General features: G+C 38.4%; 1 protein-coding gene and 1 long non-coding RNA gene across 5 annotated transcripts in view; one reads left to right on the forward strand and one right to left on the reverse strand.

Moving 5' to 3' along the window:
- Nucleotides 1-2,513: 2,513 nt before the first annotated feature.
- On the reverse strand, nt 2,514-5,165 carry LOC107080057 (uncharacterized). Its single transcript, XR_001480960.2, has 3 exons — nt 5,059-5,165; nt 3,515-3,634; nt 2,514-2,867 (listed from the first exon to the last, which is right to left on the reverse strand). It is a non-coding gene; the product is annotated as an uncharacterized lncRNA (long non-coding RNA).
- A 37-nt stretch (nt 5,166-5,202) lies between these two features.
- Nucleotides 5,203-16,997, forward strand: part of fhod1 (formin homology 2 domain containing 1) — a 48,311-nt gene continuing 36,516 nt past the window's right edge. For 3 of the 4 annotated variants that reach the window (XM_015368583.2, XM_015368584.2, XM_015368587.2), the window contains exons 1-3: nt 5,203-5,481; nt 8,539-8,645; nt 9,776-9,840. In XM_015368583.2, the coding sequence (XP_015224069.2) occupies nt 5,317-5,481; nt 8,539-8,645; nt 9,776-9,840 (337 nt within the window). In that variant the 5' untranslated portion in view covers nt 5,203-5,316. The remainder of the gene's footprint in view (nt 5,482-8,538; nt 8,646-9,775; nt 9,841-16,997) is intronic. The other variant, XM_015368585.2, reaches the window with a different exon arrangement.

Raw genomic sequence — 16,997 nt, forward strand, 5'->3', positions numbered from 1 at the left:
CACAATCCGGGGTAGAGTGAGGAAAACACGGGGAAAAAAGCATGCAGGGGTCAGGAATGAAAATAGGTGGCATGTCCATGGTGCACTGGTGTTTGGGGGAGGTGTGGCCGAGGCAAACAGTCCAAAACTGGGTGAGTCCAAAGGGAAATCCGAGACAAGGCAAAACTCCAGAGCCAGGCGAAACGAAGACAAAGGGAATTAAAAATGGGAACCGGGTCGGAACTGGCACAGGAACAGGAACGGGAACTAAAAACTTGAAGGGACCAGGCGCTCCAAGCCCCGGACCCAGATGGTCAGGACGCCGTGGTGAAGCCGATGCTGTCAGGTCTCTCCTGGACCCGCTGGTAGGCGGGCTTCCAGGAATCCATCTTCCAAAGCTGAGCCATGCGAGGTGCTTCCAATGGCAAAGGTTAGGAGTTGAGTCGGTAGGCGAAGGCGTGGTCAAGTACAAGTGCTGGGGTCCAAAATCCGGGAAGGAGTCGATAGTTCATAACTACCAAATCGGGAGGCAAAGACGTAGTCGAAGGGAGGCGTTGAGTCGGAATACCGGTGGTCTAACAACTAGTAAAGCAGGGTAGGAAATGTATGACTACGCAGCTCAGGGAGGAGACCTCAATCGTGAGCGAAGAAGGGAAGACTAGTGAGGGTTTAAATAGCGCTGAGTAGATTGGTGTGTGGACGTTTAGAGAGAGAAGAGCTCGTGGGAATGTGGGAGCGCTTACATGCCCGTGTGCGATTAGTGACACAACCCAGGTCCTGAAATGAACCCAGGGGTCCAGTGCCATGAGGCAGCAATGCTAACATTGTGCCACCGAAGCACCCTTCTCCGGAAACACCTGAGAAAAACTATATCATTCCCATAACTCTGAATGCAGAAACATTTTAGCAGTCACTTCACAGTACATTCTTTCTTAACGTGTGATTATAACCAACACTTATCCTACACTAACGATTTTTTCACACTTTCATATGTATTCAAATCTTCAACAAAGTATTTTAAAAATTGCTTCAAACATGGCCACTGAAATTAGTCTGCAGCACAATAATAAACCTGTTTTCAATGGCAATGAACCCAAACTAACAGCAGCTGCTGTCTTGAGGTTAATTAATTGTGGGACTAACTGAAACCATCTCTTCACATGGTTTTAAGAAACTTTAGTAGCATATTAAGTGCAACACTGGGTTACATTAGAATGTCCTGAATATAGTGGTAATTATATCCTCACTATGTCTTGAATTTATGCATCCACACTTTGAAAAATTATTTAAATTAAAATTTCTTCTCAATCACACCACATTTTTGTTGTAAGGATATACAGTAAAACTCACATAACAAGCATTTTCGTTGTAAGGATAGTAAGAAGTGTGTGTATTGTTGATTGTGGTTATTTTATTAAATTATTTTAGAAATAGGCGTTAAGAAAATGAGACAGAATAATAGAAGCAGATTAGGCCTTTATTCTCTGGTGGAGCTCTGGCTAAAACGTAATAAGTGAGGATAGCTGAATATTTAGCAATAGCCAAAACTAAAGGACCCAGTTACACAACCTAAAATGATCACTACTGACGGAACAAGGCATCTCAGAGAGAAGAAGCTGACTCACAGACCTACTCCAACAAAAATCAAAAACCTAAACTCATTATATTGTAACGCTTACGGCCGACAAGCACTGTGTGTAAGAGCCGGCGTACCAGAGCGGGTGACGTCACCGCCCTTCCCTGTGATAGCAGGACCACAGCTACTGGGCTGTGGAGAGATCTCTCTTTAGCTCACGGGGCTAGGTCGCTGCAGAGAGACGCGGAAGTCCCGGGTTTGAGCCTCCAGTCGGGATGGGGCCGACCAGATGCGGCAAGGGCGCCCGCCTGAGCCCCCGTTGTGTTACATTGGTGTCAGAAGCGGGGTGGGATAGCCCTTCGCCGGGGACGGCGATTTAAGCGGGGGAGAGTGTAACGCTTACGGCCGACAAGCACTGTGTGTAAGAGCCGGCGTACCAGAGCGGGTGACGTCACCGCCCTTCCCTGTGATAGCAGGACCACAGCTACTGGGCTGTGGAGAGATCTCTCTTTAGCTCACGGGGCTAGGTCGCTGCAGAGAGACGCGGAAGTCCCGGGTTTGAGCCTCCAGTCGGGATGGGGCCGACCAGATGCGGCAAGGGCGCCCGCCTGAGCCCCCGTTGTGTTACATTGGTGTCAGAGCGGGGTGGGATAGCCCTTCGCCGGGGACGGCGATTTAAGCGGGGGAGAGTGTAACGCTTACGGCCGACAAGCACTGTGTGTAAGAGCCGGCGTACCAGAGCGGGTGACGTCACCGCCCTTCCCTGTGATAGCAGGACCACAGCTACTGGGCTGTGGAGAGATCTCTCTTTAGCTCACGGGGCTAGGTCGCTGCAGAGAGACGCGGAAGTCCCGGGTTTGAGCCTCCAGTCGGGATGGGGCCGACCAGATGCGGCAAGGGTGCCCGCCTGAGCCCCCGTTGCGTTACAATATGGTATAAAAGAGCGTAGTAGAAATAATGCAATTAAAAACAATCTCAACTTTATTGATTTCAATTTCAGTAGCTAACACAATCATCAAACACAAATTAACCACACAAGTACTACTCTTAGCATGCAGGAACCCTCCAGACCTGCAGAAATGTAGAACTTTGTTCACTATGGGCTACAAGACTTGAGCTTCTTGGGAGTGCAGAGAAATCAACACTGGAAAGACAGGAAGAGGAAAGAAGTGGATTTTAAAATTCCAAGCAGGACTGAAACGTTTGGACTTCTGTGTAGTGAGCTGAATTAGGAGTTCCAGTTTCCCAGTTTTGCAAGAAATACCACTTGTAGCAAGAAGACCAGTGCATCTTCACTTCCCTGCAGGCCCACCTGTTATAGAGAAAACAGGAGGAAATTAAGCCCCTAACATAGCTGTGGTACTACAACAACTGCTCGTTATATTCTTACACGGGCCTATACTGGAAATGTTTCTGTTTTGCACAGAATATCATCTGAAAAGGTCTGTTTTCTACGCACATTTACGATAAGTGAACACTAGGTGGCAGTGCAGGATAAAATGAGCAGGAAGAGCACTGAAACACGCCATATAAAAATAATAACAATTATTATTATTATAATTGCTTACACTTATATAGCGCTTTTCTGGACACTCCACTCAAATCACTTTACAGGTAATGGGGATCCCCTCCACCACCACTAATGTGCAGCATCCACTTGGATGATGCTACAGCAGCCGTAGTGCACCAGAATGCTCACCACACATCAGCTATTAGTGGGGAGAGCAGAGTGATGAAGCCAATTCATAGATGGGCATTATAAGGAGGCCATGATTGGTAAGGGCCAATGGGAAATTTGGCCAGGACGCCAGGGTTACACCCCTACTCTTTTCGAGAAACACCCTGGGATTTTTAATAACCACAGAGAGTCAGGACCTCGGTTTTACGTCTCATCCGAAGGACAGCGCCTGTTTACAGTATAGTGTCCCCGTCACTATACTGGGGCATTAGGACCCACACCTCTTCCAGCAGCAACCTTAGTTTTTCCCAGGTCTTCTATCCAGGTACTGACAAGGCTCACAACTGCTTAGCTTCAGTGGGTTGCCAGTTGTGAGTTGCAGGGTGATATGGCTGCTTGTCCTGTAAATTAATTATTGGGTTTATGAATAATGACAATCAATTTACTGTTCTAATAACTTGTTCATTCAAGATTTTAAAATATAATTCAGTGTTTATCCTAGTCTTTTTAATAGCAGCTCATTTTTTTAAACAGAATCTGTCCCCTCTCTGAATAACAGGGTCGCTTCAGGTCATTCTTGCCTTCTACCATAAGACTGTACAACTCATCCATTGTGTGTCTGGGCAGGGGCAACATTGACATTGACCTGTTTTTGGACTAAACATTAAACTCTCTGCTTACATCTGTTTTTCTGTTTACAACTGTTTTTTGTGCAATATATGCTAGGGACTTGTGCAATACATTTTTTATATTTATAATGTGCAATACAACTTTTTGTGTACTGTTCTGTTTTTTGTATATTCTGTACTGTGAGCAACGTTTTTTAGTGCAGTTCTCACTGACTGTACTGACAGTATTGTATGTATTGTATTTTTGTATTATTTCGTTACACTGTGCTGTGTTGACTGTGCTAAGCTGCTGTTGCACTGCAATTTCCCTCACAGGATCAATAAAGTTTCTATCTATTTAGAGAGTCATGGAATGCGGACAGGGAAAGAATACAAAAAGATAAAGACCAGATCAATAGAAATGCAGACAAATCTGTAAAATAAGCCAGCATCTTCCTTCCCCTGAAACTCCCATTTCATTTACAGGAAAGTCAGGGGAAAGAAATCCTACACTTAAGTAGCATTCTGGTCAATAACTTAATCTGGATAAATCAGGTCTCAATCTACAGTGCTCTCCTTAAATGATCAAAGTGCATAGTGTTAGCAGTCCATCAGAATTATTCAGATTTCCAAAATTAATGCAGTCTTATACCATTAAATTAGTAATGTATGTGTGAAGTAGATTTTAACTTTCCTCAAAGCTAAATTTGGAGAACTTTTTACTCCGTTTGTTACAACACGCACACGCACTTGACTAGTAATGTTTATATTAATAAAATATTTTCGAGCAATCAGGTTAGAGTGAAAGAAACAGAAAACATCTACTTCAATTCACGTAAAGGACAATAAACTACAAACATACTTTAAAAAGGATAACAGACCTCGAGAGAGTGAAAGGTATTTAACATGCTAGAAATTTAAACACCTTTCCGCGCCCTGATGGTATTCTACCATGGTATTCTGATGGTATTTCAGGAAACGAGGTCACATTTATTGGTAATTAACGAAACACCTTCGGCAGTCTCTCGAAATGCTAGAAAAGCACGAGGTACTTTCTTTCTCGGTAAAACCCGAAGGATTACTGTCTATGGTCATGGACGATTAATGTTACAGTACGTGTAAATTAAGCACACCTTGGGAGATCGATAACAGGGTCCTCTTATAATGAGGTTATCTCACATATTCAATTTTATTTTCTACAGAGAAGAAATCACAACCTGAAGGAGATCACCAATTGCTTAGGAGGTGGCGCCGCCGGCTGCGAGGAAGCAGTTGCTGCTCTGCGCTCGGTGCAGCTTCCTGGAACGTCACACGTGGGTGGGAGCTGCCTTTCCAGTTGTGTCACTCTCGCCCGGGGATTCTTGTCCTGCCTGATCCCTGCTTGGACAGTCTCTCCTGCTTTACCAATGGATGTGTAATACAGTATATTACCGCAGAAGCATTTACACTCAGTTTCAACTGATTTGGACCAAACTATGGCGACAGTAATTTGCCGAGTCCAGTACCTGGACGACATAGACCCCTTCGTTAGCACAAACTTCCCTGAGCCAAGGAGACCGCCGCCTTACACTTTTTACGAAAATATCTCTTTGATTGAGCAAGTTGCCGGGGTGCATAAACTGTTAGAAGCTCCTCAAAAAGTAAGTTTTTCTTTATTTTTTATGTCTTTTGCAGCATGTTGTTCTATATCCTGAATTACTGTTTTTGCATATAAGAATGTAAGACGCAGTTTAGTAAAAGTTTTTTTCTATGAGAAAGTAGACCGGCTCCTTGTGCCCAACCTCAGTCCATGTCATTTGGAGCTGAGCTCTAAATCTCCATTGCTAAACGAGAATTGTTTTGCTTTTGTTTTAATTATTTCAGTGCTCAGGTATTGAATTTTAGAAATACTGTATCCTTGTTTAAGAATACCGTTTCCGATAATGTCAGTGTACCGAACTTTAAGGAGCATTTCCTAAACGCGTACACGTATTTTTTATTGATTTAATAAATAACGAATTTGTGAAAGATATGTGAGAATGACTGTACCAAACACCTTTTTTTTTTGGAGTGGCCCAACGGTTAGATTTCAGCTAAGACAAACTAAGGCAATTCTGAAACTCAGGAATTGGCAAAGATTTGATACCAATTGCAAAACTTATTTGACCTTTTTAGAGCTGACCTCAAATTTGAAAATAGACTTTAAATAGAAAACAGAAGTCTGTCGGCACGTGATTAAACATTTGTCTACAAAATAAGACACTGGGAGGTGTGTACCAGGATCAGGGTTTGGAACCACTGCTATAGGATTTACTGTAACCTTACATTTTTCACTTTTAAAAGCTTTTTTTTTATGTTTTGTTACACATTATCGCATTTTTCCATTCAATTACTAAAAAAAGTGACGATTCCTGAAGAAGAAATATTAAGTGTTGGGGGTGTCCTGCATATACTGTATGCAGTCGGTCCCTCCCAGTTCAACTATGTTGTAATCAGCTGTGTTAAATTACCTGACAGCAGTGGTTCCTAACCCTCTCCTAGTACAAACCTAATTAAAGTGTCCATTGCTTTTTATTTCTTTTTATTGTCATTTTTTTCGTGAGAAGGAAACAATGTAAATGAAGGTGGTAAGAACTGTGGTGCATGATGCACTTTGCAAATAATGTTTCAGCACATGAAAGGCACAGTCGTTTTTTCTGGCTTTAATGACATTTAACGATGCATCTGCTCAACGAAAACCAGAGGGGACATGTTGTAAGAATGTTATAGCAATGTCATAATGTAAAGGAACAGGAAGAGGTAAATTCCAGGCTTTATATCCCCACACTTTCTCTCTCCCTCACACATGACAGCTCAACAGCAAAATGTGTTGTTTCTTTTTACTTTTCAGCCTGATATAAACTATAGGTTTATTCCATGCTGAAAAAAAGAAGAAAGAGAACACAACGTTTCGGCCGTGGAGCCTTCTTCAGGTGTCTGAAGAAGGCTCCACGGCCGAAACGTTGTGTTCTCTTTCTTCTTTTTTTCAGCATGGAATAAACCTATTACTTGTTCCTTTGCAGCCTACGCATGCTGACGCAGCTACCCACCTGATATAAACTATTACCTGTTCTTTCACAGCCCACATTCTCAAGCAGCTCCCAGCTCAAACCTTGTCATAATGTAGGGTTGTTAAAATATTCAGTCCATCAGTCTAGCCATCTCTTACCATTTCCAGATTAACTCTCAGTTTGTTTTACCAATTAAAACTCACTTTAGTGTAATGAGTAGTTGGGGACCACCTGTTGCTTTCACACTTTAATAGCTATGGCTGCTTACGCAATGGGACATTTAAAGCCCTTCAAATGATTCAGAGCTGCTGGCATTTAACGGACAAATCCCTGATGTTGTAAAAATACACCAGAATGTATTTTGTGCATCAGTATTGCTAATTGTAAGGTGGTGAAATTCTGAGGCCATCAAATTGTGAATATTAATTATCTGTGCCACCTGACAGGTACTTTAGAGCTGGAGAGCAAGAACTCATAAGATTTATAATTTGATCCAGTGGCGATCGAAATTTGCACATTAGGTTAAGGGGGGGAAATATTAATAATGAAATATTAAAAATGTTAAGGGTGATAATTTTATTAAGATTGTAGGTTACGTGATATGGTAAATGGATAGCTCTGAGATTTAGGCAGCAGTTAGATAACTGTTAGATAATTGATTTAGTTCAGACATCATATCTTAAGAAATGTTACAAATATAGCATAAGTCACTATTGTTATTAGATCAAGTTTCATTTTGATTTAAGGTGGGTGGTGTAAACACCAGATAAGGATCTTGGCTGGTTCTACAACTCTTCACTGGGGAGGAGGAGAATAGTGACATTTTTAAAATAGGTCCTAATATTTATGTGGTAAAGACAGATTAAATTTAATGAGTTAATACATACAGCACAGCATTCTTTCGGCTCATAAAGGAATTCATCATGTTCACAAATAGAACTTTTCAGTAGCACGCCAAATTGTTAATAACCTCTGGATTTTTATATGCAGGCAGGACATGCATTGTATTGTTTTTTTTATGCTCAAGGCAGGTGAATGTAACAATTGGACTGACTCATTACATTGTGTAAAAGTCTCCACAGAACAGTTTTGTAGAATGCTTTTCAATAGTATATTATTATGCAAATGAGCAAGTAAAGGTTTATTCCACGCTGAAAAGTGAAGAAAGGTTTCGGCTGTGTTGCTTTTCTTCGTGTTTTTCATTCAACGTGTTCTTCACACAGGTCACACCTGAAGAAGGCTACACAGCTGAAATGTTGATTCTTTTCTTCTCTTTTCAGCATGTAATTAAAACCTTTACTTGTTCCTTTGCAGCCTATGCATGCTGACACAGCTCCCTACTTGAACTACTTCAACATATTATTATAAACAATAATCCAATTGATTGTACATACAATAAATACAAATGTGATGTGTTTGTGAGTGCCGTTGCACTCTGATCTTTTACCAAGTGCCAAAATAAATTTGACCCTGACAAGTATTCTGTTTATTGCATATTACACAATTTTATTTTTGGTCAGTTTTTATTCTGTATATTTCATTTTCTTGTTTTGTTTGCTAATTGGCGAACCACACATTATTCCTCACAGTAGCATGTCAAGAGTGTTGGAGTTACATTGTTGAAAACTCATTGTTTAATATTAATTGATGATTTGTTTTTTACCACAGTTGGAAGACTGCGCCCTGCAGTTGGCTCCAAGTGGGAACTATCTGGACCTGGAGTTATCCCTGGCAGAGCAGCGTGATGATCTGCAGCAGTTTTATGAAGACATCAGGTAAGTTGCTAAGGCGACTGACATTTTTTGTTTGTGTTCTGTAAGTGGATAGTGAACTAAAATAACATTTAAAAATATTTTAAGTTGGACAAAAGCTTGCAGAAAATTTCTTATTTTCTTGCTTTATCTCAAACAAATTGGATTCTGGAATATGTCATTTCCACTCTGCTGGGTTTTCCTCCCAATCTTTGCAACATTTTAGCACACAACAAAATTACCTTATAGTGTTCTATACAAGCACTGATGTTTTATCACTTCTAGCTATAGCACCCTATGGAACAGCAGTGATTCAGATGTACCAAATTTCTCTGTCAATGTATTGACTTTTAAAATTGTATGAGTTTGCTGATATAGTGAGCGTCAAACGCATATGTAAAGAGCCTTTCTGAAACAGTTCTAGATTGATGAATAATGAGAGGAAAGATGCCTGTGGTCTTTTACTTGGCCCAAAAATGCCAGTCCTTGTAAATATGAATGATTCTATTATGATTTACAAAGATCTACTGAACAACTAAGGCTTTTTTCACCATGTATGTTTTCTCTGTACATTTCCATAGCATACAGTATTTCTATCTTGCTTAGCAAATCATATGCATGGCAGTTTCCATATGAATTGGTCAGTTTTTTGGCAACAGAGAATTAACGCTTCCAATCTGGAAAGGGCAGCAACAGCTTGGCTGCATTACATACTGTAACTTTCACGTGATTTTGAGTGCCTTTCTGAAGATGAGTTCTTACAGTTGGGATAAAGTTCTGTTAACACTGCGCTCATTGCTTAGAGGAGAAAGAAAATCACTCACTAACTGTCAGGTCATATTGAGTTTTCGGTTCTGGTAGTGCTTGCAATGTTGATATTTTTGCAGACCTCTAGAACCCAATTAATAAAACAGATTTTTTCTTATGCACTTACTGATTTATTAGAATTATATTTAATAGCATGGTTGATGTTTTATGCTGATGTTATCAGATGAGATGAGCACAACATCATGGTTAAAAAAATTATATTATTGACTTGTGAATTTTTAGTTTTTAATTACATATTTGTATGTTTCCAAATAAAATCAGACTTATTTCTGATCTGCAAGTAATTTTTTTTTTCAAATTAATGGTATTTTTCTCTGTTTTTACAGCAAAGGGAAAAAGCCAATTCTTATTCTGAGGACCCAGTTGTCTGTTCGGGTTCACTCCATACTAGGTAAATGCTTTGAATTTTAGCTTCTTATATACAGAATAATTAATTACAGAATCAATTAATATAATAAAATCTTAAGCCTTCCGAAATGCAATGATTTTTTTATTTATTTTGTAACTATCTGTTACAGCATTAACAGGAAAAATATCTGTCCTATGCAGATTAAGCCTCATTTAATAATAGCTCTTTTTTATTTCAATCAGTCATGTACAAGAAAGCTCCTTTTTCAGTGTGGGCAATAAGCATTAAGTTTGTTGAATTATTCAGTTTCTTCTAACATTCCGAACATCATCTAGAGAAGTGAAACCTATATAAGAACTTTAAATTTAAGTGTTGTAACCATGTTGGAATTTTGAAATTCATTCACATGCTTTTATTATTCATTTATGATATTCACATGTCATTAAGGTGAAGATAATGAAATGTGTCATGTTTTTTATCCAAGGGTTGTATTGTCTCCTTTCGGGGAACAAAAACAGATTGACATCAACTACAATAAAGCAAAGTCCAGCAGCAGTAAGAATAGAGCTCACTTATCCCCTGAATGTCAGAAGGAAACTTTACGTCAGTTTGTGTTTAAAACTCTGATTGGTCTTTCCAATATTGGTAATTAGCAACCTCTATTAAATAACCCAGTTTTGAAAATGTGAATGTCACCATATGTTTTTTTATGTTTATAATACAAAAAGCTTAAGCTTTAAGTCAACAATGTAATTGAAATGATTAAAATACATGGCTCTTGTACAACTCATTCTAATGTTTACTTTTTGTTTATATCTTAGATTTTATAAAAGCGGATATATAAAGAATAGAAACTCACAAAAAAAGGAAACCTAGGGCAAATCCTGTCAGTTTCTGTACTAGGGAAATGTGATCTAGCAGTGATAAGGAACTGTTTCGGTAAGTGAATGCAGCAGCTCAGTGTGGAGGAAGAATTTTGTCAGGAAACAGATTTTGGCTGCAGTTAGACTTGCAAAAATATCTATACTTTAATCAGTTCACCACAGTACTGTCCAGATTACTTACAGTGCCGTGAACAATGTGGGAATAACAAGCTGTGAAAATATTAAGATATTTCACATGGCAAATTCCCATCTGAAATCACTGTTAGCATAGATAATCTACACTTTGGATTAAGACACCTCAATCAATTCTAGTGTACTTACTCCAAGCAAACAAAGCTCCTAATATATTTTTGTCCATTTGTTATATTTGAAATCAGTTCCTGTACAAAACAGTTACAGTATGTAACATTTACAGCTTAACTTTCAGAATTCTGGTTAATTGTCAGACTAGCTTGAGTTTTTCCCATAACACCAGTTTGTTCTGAAGATGTAAACAGACTCGCACTAGTGGCAAACTTCCAGGGCACATGCTACTGCCTGAGTAGACTTGGAGAAGGAGATGCAGGAAGGAGATGATTCAGATGTAGTAGCCTGGAGTGCTTTCCGACTTGCAGGAGGCAGGGCTGCATTACTTTGTTCTTTTAACGTCTTGGTTAGTGACACAGTATCCTGTTTTTCTTTTGCTTACAAAAGTGTTATGTCAAGATCTGCTTTTTGGAATTTGATATACTTCCATTTTGGAATCTACTTTATCTACAGCTGCACGTTACTGTACCAAGTAGAACATTTGTGTTTGTTTGACTTTGGAAAATATCTCATATCTGTTTTAAATGCCTTTTATACCCAGATTTATGTGGTTTTGTTTTATTACTTAGTATACCAACCGATTAGTTTAAAATACCTTTTTTAAATCAGTATTTTTTTAACTGTTGCCACAATTAAGATGTGACCAGTTATGTGTTCTTTAATTTGCATTCTCCGCATTACCTTTAGAGTCCCTCAGTCACCTTAGTTCTGGGAGTTTTATACAAAGTTTTGTTAAAGCTGTTTTTACTTTAGGAAACATTTGGATGAGACCTTTCTCAGCGAGCAACCAAGCCAAGCTAGATCTGAAAATGTGAAAAGTCAAAAATGTCTTTCTCTCATTTATAACATTTACTTTGGTCATCAAGGGTTTAGGAAGCACTTTGTGAGTACTGAGTTTGAGTATTAACTCTAATTTGTGACTTTTACATTAATCATATAGTCACGTATTCTCTTAGCATACCCGCTGTTTACAAACATTAAAGCAGAAATCTAGAGTTTTTTTTAATCATGCTTACAGTATACCATTTATAACGGTAGTAGTAAATCTTTTTTTTTCTCTTGGTTGCAGTATTGTATCATGTTTATAAGCTTTCTATTACTCTTCCAACATAAGCTCAGGTTCATGAGAGCTGAAGGGTTCCTGTCACAGACTTTGTTTATCACAAAATGATTTCACTTTTTCACTTTTGTTTTTACTGAGCACTACTGCTGTTAATAATCCATCTCGGAGTAAAAATATTCCTTGCTTCTCTCAGCGCATTGCTCTAGTAATCCAGTTGTTCAGGAGCCACATTTCTCTTCCCATTTAATGTAATATGGATGTTTGTTTCTATGAAGTATCTTGGTGTGCTGTTATTTAATTTTCTGTCTCAATAGTGAAAACCCAGTGGTAACCTATTAATTATTTGCAGAACACTCTCCTCTCATTTCTTTGAAATCACACATTTCAAGTCCTTTATTGAAGATCTTTGCAGTCAGCCAACATGGAAAACATCCCCTCTGCTCTTGCCTGCTCATTAGATTTGCCACTGTTATTTCAGGAGTGGACCAGTTATGGAAAATAGCTTCTTTTTCACCAGCATAATGCAGTCTTTCCATTTTCTTTCTACAATGTTGGGGGAAAAAATGTTTCATGATATAAACGGTCTTAAAAGGAAACATGAATTGCTTGTGAGTATGGGATCATTACATACTTGAAACTACACCCAAACAGAGACCTGCATACAAGTGTACCATAGAGTACAAACAAGATCTAGAGCGAGTTATAGGAATCTGACACATCTAAAAGTTATTCAGTATATATTTTTTAATTTTCACAGCTGTCAGTATTTCTGTTCCCAGTAGAAGACCTCTTAGCAAGTGTTGGCAGGCTTTCATTAATGATTTTTTTTATACATAAAGTTTAACCAATGGTGAAGTGTGACTATTACATAACTTTCCTTATGTTCGCTTTTACTTACATTTTTAAATTGAGCAGAACATAATAAAATGATCATTTTTATACCATATATATAGACTATTTAATAATATTTGTATTTATTATACACATGTATTTATTGTTTTTATAAATTGTAAAAGTATATTTAGAAACCACTCATCAGGAAAATTTGTCATTTCATGAAAATTACAGTGCAGGTTCAAAAGTTACTCAGTACAGAACAAAAGGGGACAAATGTTTAAATATTCTTAGATTTTGGGAACAAAGGAAAACTAAAAAAATAGCAGGTAAGCCATCATCTATAAACTACATCCCTTCCAGTTTAGCTCTAAATACTAATAAGACAGTCTTGTCTTTATAGCAGCCTTTGCAGATGGAAGCAGCAGTCTTGAATCTTCTACATTTCCACAGCACAACAATTGTCCTCGAAACCCTTAGAATCTATATTATTTCTTCAGTGTTTATGTAAATATAAAATACATTTTTGAGCATAGAAACGTGATTGTTCAGCAATTTTGACTTTCACCATATTTTTTAAAAAGTGACATTTTCTCCTGCGCTGATGGATGTTTTAATATTAAAGTAGCTGTGTAATATTAAAATTACTGCAGAGGGCTAATGGGCAGTTTCACATCCTCAGACATCACTGCTGTTGTGTTGGATTTCTGGTGTCCTGCACTGATGTTGCATAATATTTATAGAACAGTAATGATTAAAATGGTACTTTTCAACATCTGCTGTAAGTACTTGTGAGTACTGTATAGATTATCCACATGTGATGACTTTCCATTCTGTGGTTTATGACAGTTGGCTGTTGTTTAACCTTGTGTGGCAGGTACATTCTTATTGTACTCCATTAATAGTCCTGCTTTTCATATCCTCTCATTTTAACCCCGTGGTATACATTTTGAAAGCACACTCCTAATGTCATGCAATATCTCTCTGCTGAAAGTCACAACCCAAGCTTAGCCCTGTGAAACTGATCTTCATTCCTGACCCCGTGTGCAGCAGTACTTCATCTATCTGTGGGCAATGACTCACAGCCCTCAGCACATGGGGTTAAGTGGTTTCACTCTGGACATTCAAGATTGTTATATAGGAGTTTTCAGATTAATTATAGAGTGGGCATTGGATGTTAAAGTTGAGCTCATCACAAGGGTTTGGAATGAAAATTGCTGTCAATTGCTTGCCTTCTGAGAGCTGTAAATACTGGTATCTAGACAGCCTTCTCAGACCTTCTCCACACCCTCTGTGCACAGCTGTGCCCCCCATGTTGCAGCCTTTTGGTTTCTCACAGTGTTCAGGATTCCACATCTACTGTACATGGCCTGGCGGTCCTTTCTCCAAGTTCTGTTTTTGTCAGTAATATCTGTAAGCATTCTGTAGTCTGTCTAGTACATACTGTAGGTTAAAAGTGGTTATTATTGAAGTTCAAGCTTTGTTATAACTTGTGAAAAGAATGGACTGTACTTGCCATCATAGATTAAATTTTTTTTAGAGTGCTATAAAGGTTATAAATAGAGAAACCCTATCATTAGGACTTTTACCTGTGAAAGAAACAGCAGGCCTCAAGGTTAAGTTATTAGCATTCTGGACTCAAGCATATAAAATTCGATGCTCTCAAAATAGGTGATTTCACAGACTCTAGTTAGTGACAGGCCTAGACTTCCTACCTTAATTCAAATTAATACCAAGTATAGTACCTAAGTCCCCGGCTAGCTCTGTTGGTAGAGCATGAGACTCTAATCTCAGGGTAGTGGGTTTGTGTCCCACGTCGGGCACCAGGTCCTCCATGCTGGAGCTTGGGCACAAGGCTGACAACCCTGTCCCGTAAAAAACTGATACCCCTACATGCCGGAAAGCATAAGGGGCAAACATCCATAGTACCCATGACGACACTAGTTAAGTATTTTTTTGTGTGAAAACACTTGCCTGTTTAGAGGACTTTAGATACCAAAGGTCATGAGAACTTTTTAGGAATAATTGTTTAAAGATCTTTTCAAAGCTAATAATGTTACGTTGTTGACTACACAGTGTTGCATTGGAGTGATAGTCAATAAGCTATGCATGGTGTTGACTTTCTAACAATTACATCTTATGAAACATTTTGTCTCATTTATGACATTATTATAGAATTGTGTAAGGAGTCACATTTATCACAAGAAGACACAGAAGCAGATGCTTTTATTTTACTGTAATGGTTTTGTGTATGCTTTTGCCTACAAAATAAGCAGCCAAGGTGGGGAAGCTGGGGCTGTGAACTGTAAGATACAGCAAAGTCATGAACTGATAATCCTAGGGAGTCTGTACATTTTTAGGATCAGACTGTAGCTGTTCTGGTGCTCCTGGGAGTAATTAAGATTACTGGCAGCATGTGCAAGAATGTGTTCTGCAGTACCAACTACGTTAATGGTGCAATTCAGTGTATTTTGTAGATGACCTTATATGGACCTGGAGATCTTGGTTTCCCTGGGTAAGAGCAGTTATTAACTAAATCTCCAAAGCAGACCATGTGAAGGATACTATACCTGATTTAATCACCTCCAGTACTGCACTCCTATTTTCCCTGTATTCTACTTCCTGAAAGCCCATCCCCCTGTCTTGCCCTGGGAATTGAATTATTTTAGTTTGGTTGTTTGTTGCATTGCCTGAGGGTCCCACCCACTGAACTTTTACAAGCAGCTTTAGTGAATGTTCTCTGTAAGATATAATTGAAAATTGGTTAACTTTAGACGTTAGGTGTTAGTTAGGATTTAAATTCACAATATATTGGTGACGAAAGTGTGATTAAACATGAAAGCTAATAAGAATGTTGGGAAACTCCAGTCATCCTGTCTTTTGTTAACTAAGAAAATATGGTTCCCATTGTTTTTAATAACTTCAGAAATAATGTCCTGCTCAGTATTAGCCTTTCATCCTCTGTACAAGTAGTGCTGCTTTAGAAATACAATACAGCTCTGGGTGTTATAGGGTTTCATAAAGAACATAAAGTGTGTTTCATAAGTATGTGTTATACAATGGCACATGTCTTCATATTTAATCAAATTTGTTCTGTATTCTGAAATGAGGCTTAGAAAAAAGCATGTTAATGTTAGAACCAGTCCTTCTTGTTTGTACTTCTATCCCCTTATCACCAGTCCTGAGCCAGTGCAGGGGATTAACTTTAATCTTTAACTGCTGGCCTGAAGCAATCAGTATTATCTAGCATGTAGGTCTTTCTCTCAAACTAGTCTAAAATAATTGGTCATACTTTTCTGTGTCAACATTAGATTTTAGAGTTACAATACAAATCTAGTCCGCATTTATGAATTGGTAATTGAAATTAGCATACAAAACTTGTTTTTAAACTGAATATCAACTGACAAATTCCCATTAACAGTGACAATCTGGAAAGTGCCCATTACATAATAGGGTGTTTTTTACTGGAGCACATTGCCCATTGGTACAACAGCAGTACTGCTCTCTGTTTGAAAATACAACCAGATCCATCACTACAACTCTACTATGGTTTATGAGGATGATTTGTAGAATGTGGATTACGAACAGTAAATCCTGTGCTTCTTGTGTTTACACTTGAGAAGGCTCTTAAGCAACATTTTACTTCTGACTTTTAACCTTTGTACTATGCTCTGTGATATAATTAAGCCTTTAATTAAGAAGTTGTTTTCTGCAAATTAAGTGGCTTTGTGTTACCCTCACACTTTTTGAGACCCATGTAACTCTAGCTTCAAATGATGGTAATCATTTGGATTTTATTTAGAACACCTCAGGAGTAACTAATGGTGATTATCATCTGTTTCAGAAAAGTAACTTTGTTATTCTATATAGAGTAATTGTACAACCTCAGAAGTTATGGGAAGCCATGTTTTCAAAGGAACTGCAAAGGAAAGTTGGATATGAGTGTAGATTTACACTTTTTTTTGCATTCTTTGACTAATGTAATAATACAGTTAAACGTTTGAGATTATGCCACCTAAAATCTGCTTTGTTAGACAATGGTGATTTATAACTGGCAACTTTTAAGAAATAGTTGGACAAAACTCTAGTTTTGTTTAGCTACTAAATTGCTA

This window comes from Lepisosteus oculatus, chromosome 20 (assembly GCF_040954835.1).
Source record: "Lepisosteus oculatus isolate fLepOcu1 chromosome 20, fLepOcu1.hap2, whole genome shotgun sequence".
Classification (NCBI taxonomy): Eukaryota; Metazoa; Chordata; class Actinopteri; order Semionotiformes; family Lepisosteidae; genus Lepisosteus; species Lepisosteus oculatus.